This window comes from Podarcis vaucheri, assembly GCF_965113315.1.
Source record: "Podarcis vaucheri genome assembly, chromosome: 11".
Lineage (NCBI taxonomy): Eukaryota > Metazoa > Chordata > Lepidosauria > Squamata > Lacertidae > Podarcis > Podarcis vaucheri.
The window spans coordinates 12,875,919-12,892,914 of record NC_138749.1 but is presented as its reverse complement, the minus strand read 5'-3'; the positions used below and the strand labels follow the sequence as shown (position 1 = coordinate 12,892,914).

Sequence of the window (16,996 nt, the reverse complement as noted above, 5' to 3'; positions counted from 1 at the left end):
GTCCATGGGGTCACAAAGAGTCGGACACGACTAAACAACAATAAAGGAACCCAACAAGCTCAACGTAATGAGGAAGAAAGCAAACACAGGAAACTCATCTTATCCACAGAGCTAAAAAATCACCCAACCACAGAGACAATATTTGGAATTCAATTTGAGAATAAACACAATTGAATGTTTTTCATGGCACTGTAGCCATGTGACGATGTCTTTCAACCTGACTGAGATTCATAAAGAAAACCCAACAATAACAAAGAAATCTGAGGGTGTTCCAGTTAATTTGCAAACCAGTCATTGTGATATAGCAAACAAGTAACAGGTTTTTGTTTTTTCACTTATCGGATTAGCCCTTGAAAGTATAAAGGTGGGGAGAAGATACAGTATAAGCCAGCATTTTTACGCCAGTGACATAGTCTAGACACTTTGTGTGAGCCTCCACAATAAATACCCATCTGGAAGCACAGTAAATCCTTCTTCAGATGCAAAGGACTTTTTCAGACTGCAAAGGACTCCGCAAAAGATACAGAATTCTCTGTACTCACCCAAAACAGATAGCTCAGCTGAAGCACTACTGTTCTCCTCCCTGTAGGTGACCACACAAGTATACGTCCCAGAATCATCATCTGTTGCATTAGATATCAGTAAGTTACTGCCAGCCAGCAAGGAATACTTTTTGGACCTGGAATATCAGCAAGAAAACTTGGTTTAAAATAAGGGAATGTGTAGGATGGCTTTGTTTGTTTTAGAAGGTTTACATCCCACCCTCTCCACTGTTCCCGGTAACTCACGTCAATTTAAAAAGAAATTATACAATATCATAAGCATGAATGATCGATTATATTCAGTGGGAGGGCTATTCACTCCTTCCCATGTGTAGGGGTCCAGAAGACTTATAATTTTCTCTCCTTTCAGCAATGGTTCCCACATGGGACAAAGCAGCTGATCCAAAAGCTAGCAGCAGAATTCTAGATTTGCTCTTTCCAACGCATTGTTATAAACTGAGGAACTAGGTACCTGAATGGGATTCTTTCATCTCCTCGCAGCCACGTAAACGTTGGGGCTGGATAGCCAGAGACGCAGCATTCCAGCACAGCGTCTTTCCCTTCGACAACTACCACATTTGACGGTCTCTGCAGGAAAAATTGTTGCCTGTGCAACCCGGGATCTACGAAAGGAAAAGGAATGGTTATTACTTAATAATCACACCATTTGTCTTAGGAGCAGCGGGGAGGAGTATTTAAATATTCTCAGTGGGAAATCTTCCGTTTCACTGCAAGAGAGAAAATTCACACACACACACACACACACACACACACACACACACACTATAGAATAAGGGAGCAGAAAGACAGCAGAAAATGAAATACAGGATAAACATTTGAATCCAGAGAAGTGAACAGCGATTTACATACTAAATGAAAGCGTTACGCTACAGAGTTTGACTCAGAAATAAGTCATACTGAGTTTAATGCAACTTACTACCAGGCACTGGTGTAGTGGTAAATTTTAAAATACAAGTGCATTATGACATTCCCCCATAGGGGAATCCAGAAATGCAGGCTTCTGTAGAAATAAATGCTATGAAAAATCGTGACACTTTCATGGCGTCCCAGCATACGATAAACTTCCCAGCAGCATGGTTCCAGCCCCGTGTATAGTTTCCTGGGAGTAAGCTTCATTGAGCTCAGTGATGCTTACGTCTGAATGTATGGATTAAACTTGCAAAACAAACTGAGCTTTAGCAAAAGATCTCCTGCCCACTGAAATGTAACCTTAAGCCTTTAATTAGAAATGCACACAAGTTTGCAAAGATTGCTATGACTTAAACTCTTAAGAGTTTATTTACTTCCCAGAGCAAGGAGACTCATCAGTAACCCAGGTGCTCCAACTGACGACATCACCACATCCTGCATTCCAGGTAAGTGGGTGCAGGATTGCAGCCTGATTCTAGGCTTAATGGGCAAATCCAGCAACTAAAGCTTTTGATGATTAATGAAGGGTAAATTTTAATTGGAGAGGTTGAAAGTTAATGCCATACTTGTGCATTTTGCAAAGCTGTGTTTTGGTTCTGGTGTGTTCCTCCAATAAGGAATGAAAAATAAAATATTAAATCTGATATTTCCTTTTTAACCATGAGTGCTAGTTGCCTCACAGTAGTTCCAGTTCCTAAAAAACAAATAAATAAATGAGGTTTGGTGAAATGCATATTTTAAGGGGGGGGGGAGGAATTTCCCAAAAAGCTTCCATGGCTATGCAACTCAATATTTTTTACTTGGTTGACAGCCCGGATACTGAACACAGATCAGAGTTTAGAAAGTATAGTTCAGGGATGGCTCTTGCTCATAATAGAGATCTGTAGCAGTGTGCCTTACTGGCGAAGCCAGAGCACAGATTAAGAAATGTAATGTTAAGTGTCTTCACACCTTGCAGAGAAGAGGGGAATCCCTGAAAAACCACCATATATACTGGAAAGCAGAACACTGGATCTGGTACAGACTGGGAACTAGAAGTCATTTCAGATCCAAAGTGAGGCACTTAAGAAGCTCCCCCACCCTACTTATTTTAAGTTAACATCTGAACAGATGCTTCGCCCAGGTGTCCACAAGCCTTGCGCACCCGGGGGAACTCCCCCTGGGCTCGCAAGGCTTGTGGATAGCAGCCTGTTTTGGGGGCTGGGGTCGGGGGAAGCTTGGGCAAAAAATACAGTAACTCTGTGGTTCCATCCCCCATTTTCTTCGAATTTTCAAAAGTAGGCAAGCAATCATTCTAGACCCAGCTGTCACTACCATATTTTCTGTGAAGAAGTAGTTCAAAACAGAAGCATCTCGACCCCAGATGTATATCAGATCCCCCCTCCTGATTAACATAATGTGCTCTGTCATTATCATTAAAACTTTCCTGTTCCCTACATTGCCGACTGCCTAAATGAATGTACTTGCTATGCAAAAAACAAAATGAAACACTGAGAAAGGGGACAGAGAAGTAAAGCATCAACCCACAATTCTTTAATTAAATCAATGATAGGCTTTACATCAGTATAATACAACACTAGAAAGATTTGGAAGGTTTTTTAATGTGCAATCAAATTGAAGTGAAATAACAGGAGCCCTTTTTGTGTTCATTGAAAGGAAGAATTGTCTACTATTGTGTGAGAGGGCTGGGATATTTTATGGAATTTGGCTGTAACTACTCCAGATAAATGGATGATGCTTCACAAGGGAGACTGATTTGTCACTGCTCGCTTTGAGTCACACTGCACAGAACCATGAAAGTTGAAGGAGTCATTCAGAACAACAATTTATTTTGCTAGAGAATTGCACCACCTTCTTTGTCGCCCCGAATTACTTCCTGTTGGAGTGCACCAGGCAGTTTTGTTTAGCTGAAGGCAAACTACCATGCCACAATTGCAATTTCCACTGAAACATAATCAACAAATACAATGCATTAGGCTGGTGCAAATTTGATTCCATTGTTTTGCAAAGCAGCACTTTATCCTAGCAACCTAGCGAGGTTCCATTAATATGACACTGATGAGACAAAATGCCTCATACTCCCCATTCCTAAATGTGATTAAAACGGAAAACCTACCATCTCCTGAATACTCCTGTATAAAGCCCAAAGCTCTCTAGTGCAGATCACAATGTGCAACAGGTTACAATTGGAACTTAGTAACTTGCTCCTCAGTGCCTTTGCGGTTTGCTCAGTTTCTACAAAGATGTGAAACCCCAGTGCCACCCTCCTGATTTGCAGATAGCTGCTGGTGGTTTAAGAAGCCACAGGGTGAACAGGGTGACTCCACCTGATCACCACTTCTGTACAGAACAGAGGGGATGGGTAGGATTGTGACATATTAATTACAGTAGGCTGGAGGCAGGACACTAGCAAGGATAAAAGGCCCTTTGGGAAAGGATTCAACTCTGTCTCACAAACAGCCTGATTCTTTGCTCCTAGACCAATAAAAGTCCCTGCCATCAATTCCAGACCCTCAAACTGTTTCTATTTTCCAGGGACAGTCCCAGATTTACAGAAGCCGTCCCAGTTTCTGATTTGATCCCAAAATGTCCTGCTTTTCCATAGGATGTCTCTATCTTCATCGGAGAAATGTTGGAGGGTATGGAATAGGACATCCCAGGGCTTTTTTTCCAGTCGAAATTCGACAGAACTCAGTACCAGTACCTCTCAGGTGGGCACCATTGCCATAAGAAGAAGAAGAAGAGTTTGGATTTAATAACATTGCTTAATAACAGGTGGAGACGAATCAGCGTATAGAGGGGAGGTCCAAAAAATATCTACATGGTGCCTAGGGAACAACTTGCACCTTAATATCAGCAAGACAAAGGAGATGGTGTTGGACTTTCGGAGGAAGAGAGAACTAGCTCCGTGGACATCGGGGAGGGCTGTGTGGAGAGAGTCTCTTCCTTTAAATTCCTAGGAGTTTATCTCAGTGAAGACCTTACTTGGAAAATAAATACAACCCAGGTGGTTAAGAAAGCCCAGCAGAAACTCCATGTCCTCAGAGTCTTGCGGAAGAACAATGTCAATCAACATCTGATGATCTCCTTCTACCAGTCAACAATAGAAAGTGTCCTTGCATACTGCATCATGGTTTGGTATGCTGGTTTGACATCATCTGATAGGAAGTGCCTATAGAGGGTGGTGAATACAGCACAAGATATTATAGGCTGTCCCATAAATCCACTGGATGAAATAGCAGAAGAACGTTGCCTCAGGAAAGTGAGGAAAATTCTCAGGGATGATTCACACCCTGGCCGGCACTTTCTTGATCTCCTGCCCTCATGCAGAAGATATAGAAGCATGATTAATCGCACCAACAGGGTAAAGAACAGCTTCTGTCCGTGGGCTGTTGTTGGGCTGCTGAATGAAAACATAACAGCAGGGCAACTGACTTTCGGGTTTGGTCTGTGTGTGTCATTAAACGAGGGGAATTAAGACTTAGAGAGCTGAGTGGGGGGGTGCTCGTGTAATCTCACTGTATACAAGTTGTACAAGTGACAATAAAGTATTTCAAATTCAATTTCAATTTGATATCCCACTTTATCACTACCCGAAGGAGTCTCAAAGCGGCTAACATTCTCCTTTCCCTTCCTCCCCCACAACAAACACCCTGTGAGGTTAGTGGGGCTGAGAGACTTCAAAGAAGTGTGACTGGCCCAAGGTCACCCAGCAGCTGCATGTGGAGGAGCGGAGATGCGAACCCGGTTCACCAGATTACAAGTCTACTGCTCTTAACCACTACACCACACATGCAGTCTTCAAGTGATTCACTTTGGCTGTCTGTGAGGGAAATGCTGTGTGTGTGTGTGTGTGTGTGAGAGAGAGAGAGAGAGAGAGAGAGAGAGAGAGAGAGAGACCACTACACCACACTGGCTCTCTAAGAGAACAAGGGAAGCGTTCTGGCACCTCTTTTTCTAGAATAATAGCACTGGACATCCCTATTTTCACTGGAGAAATGTTGGGTGGTATGCATTTCAAAATCTACAACAGACGAAAAGCACTATCAAGGCAGGAGGGGTGGAGGCAGGCAGGCTGAGGCAGGACCAGTGATGTTATTTTAAAAGGCACAACAGAGTTAGAGATGAGTGAGTTCCCTCCTGCTTCTCTTGGGTTGGCTGGAGAATACGACAAGCTCTTTATTTCTTTAAAGTATCTTCACCCTGATCTATCGACAAAAAGCTTCCCGGGATGATTTATATTTGTTAATTTGTAAAAAAAAAAAAAAGATGGAAAATGGAAAAAAAGATGAAGATTTGTGTGCATCTTTAAAAACCAAAAGGCAAAACAGGACTTTTCTTTTCTATCTTGTCAGAATGGAAATGTCAAATTGAATGCCTGGCCATTGGGCCTTGGGGGCTGTGTTGCTAATCCAACTAGGGAAGGAAACCTACTGTAAACCACGATAGAGAAATCCGTCATTAAAGCGATACTCATCTCTCAATTTATATAATGCATTAAGGTGTATAACCACAGTGCAAGCAACCTGTCTGGAGGTCTGACTCCCTCCCTACCCTGCTCTCATGATGGAAATTCAAGCCGGGCTCCACAAAGCCAACTAAATGATGTGATAAGGAACAGGATAAAGCAATAAGCAGGTAAAAGGATAATCAAATTCATACTGTGATCTCACTCAGAGAGTGTTTTCAAAAATGCATTATCAAATTTATGGCTGTTTTAACCAGAGGCAAGACAAAAATATTAGATTAACATTTTTATTTATTTATCTTTTGCATTAATCCAATCAAGCATGTTGAATTCATACTCCATGAACTCTGAAGTTAATGTTCACTGGAGCAAAGTCAGGCTCCTTTTTTATTATTATTAACTGCTTGTTATTATGCTTTCCTTGTTTGTGAAGAAAAGGATACGCTCTGCTCTCTGTGGCGTGCAGGCTGGCCTTCCTGGCTCCAAGACAGGTTAGTATGTGGTAATACCTCTTTCAATATACAGTGGTGCCTCGCAAGATGAAATTAATGCGTTCTGCAAGTTTTTTCTTCTTGCACGTTTTTCGTCTTGCGAAGCACGGTTTCCCATAGGAATGCATTGAAAATCAATCAATGTGTTCCTATGGAAATCGCCTTCAGACCAGGTCCGGGGACAGTCTGTCCCCCGGCCTCTTCTGAAGGCTGGGGGGGGGGGGCAAGGGCTTTTCTTCCCACCACCAGCCTTCAGAAAGCTGTTCTGAAGGCTGGCGGTGGGAAGAAAAGCCCTTCTCCCCACCTCCCGCCCCGCAAGCTCCGGGGACAGGAGCGCTTTGCTGCCGACCGCCAGCATTTTAAAAGCCCCCGCTGTCCCGGGGCGATTTTAAAATGCTGGCAGGCGGCAGCGAAGCCTCCGCTGTCCCGGGGCGATTTTAAAATGCTGGCGGGCGGCAGCGAAGCCTCCGCTGCCCCAGGGGCTTTTAAAATGCTGGGGGTCAGCAGCGAAGGCTTTGCTGCCGTCCGCCAGCATTTTAAGATCGCCCGGGACAGCGGAGAAGTCTCTGCTGTCCCAGGAAGGCAGGCGGGGGGGAGCAAAGACTTTTGCCCCCCCGCTGACCTTCAGAAGAGGTCCAGGACCTCTTCTGAAGGCCAGCGGTGGGCGATAGTCTTTGTTCCCGACCGCCAGCATTTTAAAAGAAGTCCCCAGAGATTTCCCTATGGGCTTTCTTCTTGCGAAGCAAGCCCATAGGGAAATTCGTCTTGCGGAACGACTCAAAAATGGAAAACTCTTTCGTCTTGCGAGTTTTTCATTTTGCGAGGCGTTCATCTTGCGAGGCACCACTGTAAACACATTTCACCATACTGGAGCCGAGCACTGATCTACCTGATCCCATGGTGTCCAACCAGGTTTCAGTGAGAAGCCACGAAGCAGGGATGGGAAACCTCAAACCTGGAAACCTGCCTCTTCAGGCCTCTCTATGTGGCCACTGGAACTTTCTGCAAGTCACAGCCTATTGCCCCAACCCACTCCCCTCACTGGCCCTGTTGCAGGTTTTTCCAGTCAATAAAGACAGACACCGGGTTCTCCGAGGACGGTCAGAATTTATTCACCTGTGCTGGGGCTGCAATGGGATATCTCCTGAAGGCTGAGCCCCTCCTCGTTCTCTGTAGCTTCCTTTTATAGTATGCGAAATATACTCAGAGTTGAGTGTGGATTTCATGCTCTTTTTTCAGCTTATAGTAGTGAGGAATGGAAGTTCCCCCGAAATGTCTGCTTTATATACATTATTTACACAATGGGCCCCATGTGATTGGCTAATTCAGGGATTCTCCTGTAGGCCAATCAGGTTGCGGATTCACTTCCACCTGGAGTTGGATTGGGTGGCTCCTGCAGACCAATCAGACTGCTGCATTCTGAATCCTATTCAACTCAGTACAACTCAGTTTGCGACAAAGCGTGTTCTCCCTAGCAGAGAGCACGTGTTGCGGTTGGGAACAGGCCACCCTCCAGTGACTAGGCAAATTTAGTTGAATCCCGACCATTTAAATGGTTAAACTGGGTTGCTGGGGTGTTTTGATTGTTGCCAATTCAGAGGAGGGGTCAGAGTCTATATATACAGGGGCCAGACGTTGGCACGGCCTCTTGGCCGTTTTGCATCGGATCACATGGAGCACTTGGACAATCTTCTCATTGTCTGGTTACATTTCTTTATTTCTTTATTTTCCCCTTCTTTTTAATCCTCTCTAGTCCCTTAAATAATTTAATTCCCCCCCTTTCCTGTTCAATTTCCCACCCCACCCCTTACCCTGCCCTGTAGGAAGATTCTCCCTGTATTTGTGGCTTGCCTTTCCCAATAGTGAGAGAGCCCCCGTTAGGGGCTTTCTTTCGCAAAAAGGTTTCCCCCATTTCTCTTGTTGAAATTGTGGGGCTAGTCAGGGCTGTTCCCAGCTTAGCTGGTATCACTTTCGTTTATAGTATCCCCAAAGGTTGGCTTTATGGCTCCCTGTGCCTCCAAGGACTATGAGCACTCTGTATATGCTCTTGAACTATGCTGTTTCTGAACAAGTTTATTTTCTTTAAGTTTGTTTTGCCCTGATAGTGGCGACTGCCATTTTAGAGATGCGCCATTGTGGATTAGTGGCTAAAGTGTAGGACTAGGACCTGGGAGACAGGGTTCATATACCCCTCTTAGCCATTGTTATAACAAAACAAAACAAACTGCTCCTTATGGGCTATTCTGTTGCTGGGTAGTTCGGCCCATTTGTGATATAAGAACTTTGGGTTTCTTGAAGGGGTGCTTCCCTCTAAAAGGGCAAGCAGGGGTACCTGGACAAGCTGTGGGCTACCTCAACTCTGCTATTTCACTGGAAACATTTATGCCTGGCCTAGCAGGTGACCCTAGGGCTTTGCCCTAGAATTCGATGGCCTGTAAGTGTTTCCGGCCTCAATAGTGTCCCCATGTGGTCCATGAAGAATTGGTTTCACTGGGTCAGCGGATAGTGCCGGTAATGCCTAGGTTGCAGGATTGGTCCCTATATGGGACAGCTGCATGCTCCCCTATTGCTCTACCTGGACACTTAAGTCCTTTTGGTGGTTACCTCACTGTGAGGGATGTAACAGGCGCCATGTTTGCAATATGCAACTGGGAGAAAGCACCTTTGCGTGCGTTGCAGAGCACGGCGCTGCACGGGCTGCAATTGCATTGCATTGCTAGGAGATTTGCAGTTGCATTGCACGGAGGGTGTGTGCATTGCACGGAGGGTGTAGTTGCATTGCACGGAGTTTGTTGTCGCATTGAACAGAGGGTGTGCAGTGCACGGAGTGTGTAGTTGCATTGCATGGAGTGTAGTTGCATTGCATGGAGGGTGTGTGCATTGCAGGGAGTGTGTAGCTGCATTGCATGGAGGGTGTAGTTGTATTGCACAGAGTGTGTTGTTTTGTTTTGTTTTTGCATTGCACGGAGTGTGTGTGCATGGCACGGAATATGTAGTTGCATTGAACAGAGGGTGTGCAGTGCACGGAGTGTGTAGTTGCATTGCATGGAGTGTAGTTGCATTGCATGGAGGGTGTGTGCATTGCAGGGAGTGTGTAGCTGCATTGCATGGAGGGTGTAGTTGTATTGCACAGAGTGTGTTGTTTTGTTTTGTTTTTGCATTGCACGGAGTGCGTGTGCATGGCACGGAATATGTAGTTGCATTGAACAGAGGGTGTGCAGTGCACGGAGTGTGTAGTTGCATTGCATGGAGTGTAGTCGCATTGCATGAAGGGTGTGTGCATTGCAGGGAGTGTGTTTTGCATTGCACGGGGTGTGTAGTTGCATTGCACGGAGGGTTTGTGTGTGCATTGCATGTAGTGTGTAGTTGCATTGCACAGAGTGTGTGTTTTTTTTGCATTGCACGGAGTGTGTAGTTGCATTGCATGGAGAGTGTGTGCACTGCACGGAGTGTGTTTTTTGCATTGCACAGAGTGTGTGTCTGAAAAGGAAGCTGGCTTGGCGGCAGCTTGGTTGGGACTTCTTTAGGGGTTCTGGCCAGCATCGGCCCTGTAAATCTACATATCATGATGGCAGCACAAGATGCCCCCTGCCCAAGCGGGGGCTGGAAGCTGGCAAGCAATAGCTCAATACCATTTGCCCATATTCCCATTTTATTTAGGGATCCAGTTGGATATCGTTGCTAAAACATACCACTTGGCTATGGAGAAGCTGTCTGCCTTGAAGGAAGTTAATTTGTAATACTTCCTCTGTAGCAAGTGATGCTTCACCAGATCCGATCTTGCTGGGTCACTTAACTAATCTTCCCACTAGGCCAGGCTGCCTAGATTTCTTTTTTTTTTTTATAATATTTTTTATTAGTTTTACAAAAGTTTTTATAACAAACAAACACAAAAAAACAAACAAACAAACAAAGAAGTGTGGTTTCATAATGTCATTTCATAAACTTCTTTCCTCGGACTTCCCCATACCTCCCCTTTCTGCATCCTCATGTCCAAATTTTACAGCAACTTATACATATTTTTTCCAACTCTAATTTATTATAGTCCTTTCTTATTCTGATCTTATATTACTGCAACCCTTTGTCTCTATCGAATCTCGACATTCTAAACTTCCTCAAGTTTATAATGGTCCTTAAGATAAATCTTGAATTTCTTCCAATCTTCTTCCGCAGTCTCCTTCCCCTGGTCTCGAATTCTGCTCGTCATTTCCGCCAAAGTCATGTAGTCAATCACTTTCATCTGCCATTCTTCCACGGTGGGTAGATCTTGTGTCTTCCAATACTTTGCTATCAATATTCTTGCTGCTGTTGTTGCATACATAAAGAAAGTTCTATCTTTTTTTTGCACCAATTGGCCGACAATGCCCAAGAGAAAGGCCTCTGGTTTCTTAAGAAAGGTATATTTAAATACCTTTTTCATTTCATTATATATCATCTCCCAGAAGACCTTAATCTTCGGGCACGTCCACCAAAGATGATAAAAAGTACCTTCAGTTTCTTTACATTTCCAACATTTATTGTCGGGCAAATGATAAATTTTTGCCAGCTTGACTGGGGTCATGTACCACCTGTAAACCATTTTCATTACATTTTCCTTTAAGGCACTACATGCCGTAAATTTAATTCCGGTGTTCCACAACCTTTCCCAGTCAGCTGACATTATATTATGACCGATGTCCTGTGCCCATTTAATCATGGCTGATTTAACTACTTCATCTTGTGTATTCCATTTTAACAGCAAGTTATACATTCTTGACAAATTCTTAGTATTGGGTTCTAACAATTCTGTCTCAAGTTTTGATTTTTCCACCTGGAAGCCAATTTTCCTGTCTTGTTTAAAGACCTCCGTTATTTGGTAATAGTGGAGCCAATCTTGTACTTTGGGTTTTAGGTTTTCATGGCTCTTTAGTTTCAGTCTCTCTCCATCTTGTTCTAGAATCTCACAATACTCAGGCTGCCTAGATTTCACCCCTCCCATATCCAAGAATCTCCTGAGGAGTCTGCTGATTCTGCAGAAAGGAGGAGGCGTGTTCTGGTCTCTACTTATTCTGCTCCAGCACCAAGTCAGTCAGTCAGTCAGTGTCGGAGAGGGAGACAGACTGAGTGTTAGAGATCATGTGTAGAGATAAGGTTGCTGCTAAGGGCAGCTGCAGACACTCAGTGCAGTGCAGCATTTATTTATACTTAGACCTATTAAGCTCTGTATATAGTTTGTATAGTTGTAGATAGAATAAGGAAGATATTCTACAGAGCTGCTCTCTGAGTTGTTTATATACTCTGCTAGACTCTGCTGTACTCTGCGGTGCGACGACTGTCTTGTTGGAGTGAATCCGGTGCTCACAACTCTAAGCTGTGAGTCCACAGCACTTTGACCTGTCCCTGTGCAGAAGGTGGTCTCTGGAAGTGCTACCCAGCTCGCCTAGCCCAGTTGGGGCTGAAGTGGATGAGTCCAGTTGGTGGCACTGGCTCAAGGGCGATGCTGACAGAGGTCCCCTTACCTTTGTGTATGCCTACCAAGTGTGGTGAAGGCAGATATCAGGCGATGGTAGCAATTTCTGAATGTATGCAATAGTAGTTCGCCATGGCAGGATACCTTGAACCCGCTCAGGGATTTTCAGGTTCATGCTGGTGCTGCTGGATCTTTGCCCTTTGGTTTTTATTTCAAGGGCTGCTGGTGTGCAAAGCTATGGCCTCAAGCCTGGTGTGGTGAGGCAATCATGTGACATAACTTTTCTTGAGTTTTCCCCATTGTACTAGCAGTTCATGTGGCCCGAGGAGTTCAGTGACCATCGGATCTGCTTTTGGTCTGATAACCAGGTGGTGGTGAGCGTCTTGGCAAAACAGTCCTCATGCTGTAACACAGTCTCTGCCCCTCCGCTCATGCTTTCGAGCTGCGCCACTTAAGGTTTAATATTGTGCTTTCTACTCTCCAAATTATGCTGACACTATCCGATTTTCAGATGAAGCGCTTCAGATCCTGGGCTCCAGACTCAGCTATTGCCAGACTTTTCCAGTCTTGTGGCATTTTGACAACAATTAGTAATTTCAGAGAGCGGCAGCTTCCATTTCCCCTTCTGCTTTTACCTCTTATGGGAAGGCCTGGAGGGTTTTCTTAGCCTTAAGCTGGCAGTTCTTGGCCATTCGGAAGAATTTGCCCCCATCCTCTGAGCAGATCCTGCAGTATTTGGTCCACCTGCTGCAGATTGGGCATGCGGTTATAACTATCCGAATTCAGTCTGCTGCAATGTCTGTTACATTGAAGCTTTATTTTTTCAGAGACCCTTGTATAAAGTTTGCAGCGCGCAGGGCCTTGGAAGGTTGGAATAGGCTCCAACCTCATAGGACAGTGGGCAGGGAGTCGGTCAATTTTACCTATGCAGTATCTGCAACAAGTTAAAACTTGTCTGCGGGTTAAAGATCAAGGTGAGACTCCTTTCAGTAGTCCATTGCATTTTCGCACTGAGGGTTGGGGAAATGGTTGTTGGAGCCAGCACGGGGCTGAGAGTCTGGAGGCTTATTGCTTCAGGACTTTTCCTTATCCTTTGGAGCTTGTCATTAGAGCTGGTAACTCTAAAACAGACTTAGTGGGCAGGAGTGCCACAATCAGGCTTCCCGCCACAGGTGAGGAGGGCCCTTGCCCGGTTATGGATAACAGAATAATTGGCTTTTTATTCCCTGGGGGCTGGCCCGCTCCTAGTGCATGAAAATGGGTTCCCGTTAGCCCGGCATCAATGTGCTTACGTCGTGCACCAGTTATTACAGCCTGCGGCTTGCTTACCGCTGAACACTCCTCATTCCTTACGATTAGGTGCTGCTGCAAAGGCTGCACACTGGGTGCCTGTCAGTAGACAGGATTGTGAATACGGGTCATTGGAAGTCTGACGCTGACAAGGGTTATATCAGGAAGTGTCACAGTGATGTCTGTGCTGATGCTTGTCTGTTGTTTCCTTTTTTCATAGGAGCAGCTGTGCACATTTGGGCCACAGCATTGTACACTAGGCTGGCAAGCATGTTGACGGGTTTGGACTGGGGCGCCATCTCAGTCTTCCTGCCCATGTGAACATATACTGGATGTCCAGATGGGGAATGCTTTGGGAGGAGATCCTTCCTTTGGTGCGGTCGAGTGTGACCTGTGCAGGTCCTCCCGCAGTGCTGGTGGTACAGCTGGGCGAGAATGTTTGCGGTCTTCCTCCAGCATAAGTTTGCATTCCTGCATGCAAGAGGGCTTGGATTGAGTTGATGGCAGCTCTCCCTGGACTCGACTCAAAATAATTTAAGGCATTGGTTCAAGGTGGTCTGGAGGGGGGGTTGGAGCACCTGTCCCCTCCAATGCGCAAAGATGTTCCATTAAGGGAATCCAAGGATTTGCCATGCTTTTGTCGACCCCTTTTGAGGGGTAGGGCCATGCAAGAGTCCCTGGGAGCATTTGGGGTGAGCTTGAGTCTGATCCTGGTTCATTCCTCCCCCATGCTGTTTACTGGAACTGACGATATGGTGGGGCCCAGTCGTCAGTGCTGCCCTGCTGAGGTCAGGTGCAGCTAGTCGGGAGCCAATGCCTAGACAAACTACCACCGAGCAGGCCAGAAAGCATGTTAATAAGGCGGTGGATAATAGAATAAAATAAATAAAGTAAATAAAATAACAAATAAAATAAAACAGGTCCTTGCTTTAGGTGGTTCTGTAATATTGCACCCTCCTAATTTTCTTCAAGGCTATTGCCCTCTTTAGGGCAGATGGGGTGCATCTTTCCCCTATGGGGAACGACACCTGGCGGGATGCGATTGCCTTGGGATTCATTGCTCCCCCACAATGTTTGCTGGTACTGACGATATGGTGGGGCCGAGTCGTCAGTGCTGCCCTGCTGAGGTCAGGTGCAGCTAGTCGGGAACCAATGCCTAGACAAACGTACCACCAAGAAGGCCGGAAAGCATGTTAATAAGGCAGTGGAAATAAAATACAGGTCGTTGGAAATCGAATGCATTCAAAGATTATGTCCGTTAACATTATTGGTGTCTTACAATTTTTGCTTGTTTCATCTTATTTATCAGGTTTAGCGGTGACCCGTGTTTGGATTGTGGGGCACAGTATCGTCCATTGGGCTGGCATCGCAGCACGGCAATCTGGATTGGGTCCAGATTTCGGCTTTCCTCCACATATTCGCTTGTCTTGGCTGTCCAGAGGTGGGATGCGCTGGTCGGAGTTCCTGCCAAGTATCCGGAGGCAGTTGCCCCTGGAGGGGCCGCCAGCTGCTATTGTGGTGCAGATTGGTGAGAACGACCTGGTGCCCATGGACTGTTTGTCACTACGTGCTGCAATTTTGGGTGACCTGGAGACGCTGCGTGCAATGGTGCCGACAGCGAAAATTTTTTGGTCAAAGCTTTTGCAACGCTGCGTTTGGAAGGGCAGTCGTTGCCCGGCTGCCACTGAAAGGGCCAGAAAACGCATCAATTCTGCTGTGGTCAGAAAAGTTTTGGAGCTGGTGGCGATGCAATTTCCCACCCCGAGATTCTTTTTGAGAGGCCATCCTTTTTCCAAGCTGATGGCATGCACCTTTCCGCTTCAGGGAATGAGGATTGGATAGGTGCGGTGGTGACCAAGCTGAGGTCTTGGTTGGGGCTGTGAGTGGTTTGGCGGTGAGCTGAGGGCTCCATGGCGGTTAGGCACTGGTTAAATTGGTGCTTGGAGGGGTAAGGTGCCTATCCCTCCAAATGATGCGAATGGGAATTCCGTTAAAGGAAATCCAGGGGCTTGCCATTCTTTCGTCCTTGTCCCCGGAGTCGGACTTGGGCCGTGCAAGCCCCACAGGAACATGAGGGTGAGAAGTAATGGTCTGGTGCCCAGCTTTATTTCTCACCCAATACTTGTTTCCCACGCTGGCTTCCGCTGGTATCCGGAAGGCCAGCACTGTCCCTGAGGGCAAGGACAGATAGTCGGAACCAGTGCCTAAGCAACCACTCACATTTTTGTATTTGAATAAAGTTGTGGCCAAAATTATGCCAAAAACCTTAAACAAAAATTGATGTGTGAAGTGTGAATTATTGGGGGGCTACTGTGACTCAACACGCAAAGCGTGTTCTCCCTAGCAGAGAGCACGTGTTGCGGTTGGGAACAGGCCACCCTCCAGTGACTAGGCAAATTTAGTTGAATCCCGACCATTTAAATGGTTAAACTGGGTTGCTGGGGTGTTTTGATTGTTGCCAATTCAGAGGAGGGGTCAGAGTCTATATATACAGGGGCCAGACGTTGGCACGGCCTCTTGGCCGTTTTGCATCGGATCACCCGCCCTCCCTCCCTTGTTTAAGGGGGGTATTGAAGGATTGCTTGACCTTGCTATGCCTGTCATGGGGTCGTTCGCCTTGGTGCGAGGGCCTGGTAGGAATTTTGCCATCTGGCTGATTGGCTGGTGCCATTTGGTTTTTGCCTACTGCGTAGCAAATCGTCACAACTTGTAAGGTTGGCGGTTAGGCACTGGTTAAATTGGTGCTTGGAGGGGTAAGGTGCCTATCCCTCCAAATGATGCGAATGGGAATTCCGTTAAAGGAAATCCAGGGGCTTGCCATTCTTTCGTCCTTGTCCCCGGAGTCGGACTTGGGCCGTGCAAGCCCCACAGGAACATGAGGGTGAGAAGTAATGGTCTGGTGCCCAGCTTTATTTCTCACCCAATACTTGTTTCCCACGCTGGCTTCCGCTGGTATCCGGAAGGCCAGCACTGTCCCTGAGGGCAAGGACAGATAGTCGGAACCAGTGCCTAAGCAACCACTCACATTTTTGTATTTGAATAAAGTTGTGGCCAAAATTATGCCAAAAACCTTAAACAAAAATTGATGTGTGAAGTGTGAATTATTGGGGGGCTACTGTGACTCAACACGCAAACAACTTCTTACAGGCTTACTCAAGCAGGCAAAGAAAGCACAACCATACTCATGTAGGCAAGAGAAACAGAACATTTTAGCTTCCCCTGCCTCCTGTCCTGTCTGCCCCAAACTACGACCACGTGCAGATTTCTTGCAAACGTGCAAATTTAAAAACAGACACAGTTAGCTCAGATGCATGTCAGAGTTCCCGGCATAGAAGACACCAGTTAGCTCATCTTCTTGCGACTGACTTTCTGGCATAAATGGCTTACACAGCACTTTCTGCTAGTCTCCCAGAGTGTGGGCTATTGGGGGAGATATTGCCTCAGCCCTACATTTTCTCCCAGTTGTTTTTGCATGACTCATAAGTGCCCTTGAACTCTCATAGTGCCGCTGGCTGGAAGCTAGAGAAATGTGTGTGAGTTTGTGTACAAACTAGCCCATTACTCAAAGCACGTGTGTTTTATGCCCTGCCCACTTTGCCTCTGACCACTCACATCATTCTCTAGAGAGCCTTGGAAGGTTGCCCAGAAAATAAATAAATAATAATAATATTAATTGTATCCCGCCCATCTGGCTGGGTTGCCCCAGCCACTATGGGTGGCTTCTAAGCATATACAAAAACATAATAAAACATTAAACATTAAAAACTCCCCTATAAAGGAAATATGGTTTGAAAGGCTTCAACCTCTCTTCCCATAGAGGTAATGG

General features: G+C 45.8%; 1 protein-coding gene across 4 annotated transcripts in view; it reads right to left on the bottom strand.

Annotated features, from left to right (window-relative positions):
* DCC (DCC netrin 1 receptor) overlaps positions 1 to 16,996 on the bottom strand; it is a 948,093-nt gene that overhangs the window by 455,979 nt on the left and 475,118 nt on the right. For all 4 annotated transcript variants that reach the window (XM_082241768.1, XM_082241769.1, XM_082241770.1 and 1 more), the window contains 2 exons: positions 1,015 to 1,165; positions 543 to 679 (listed from right to left, as the gene is read on the bottom strand). In XM_082241768.1, the coding sequence (XP_082097894.1) occupies positions 543 to 679; positions 1,015 to 1,165 (288 nt within the window). The remainder of the gene's footprint in view (positions 1 to 542; positions 680 to 1,014; positions 1,166 to 16,996) is intronic.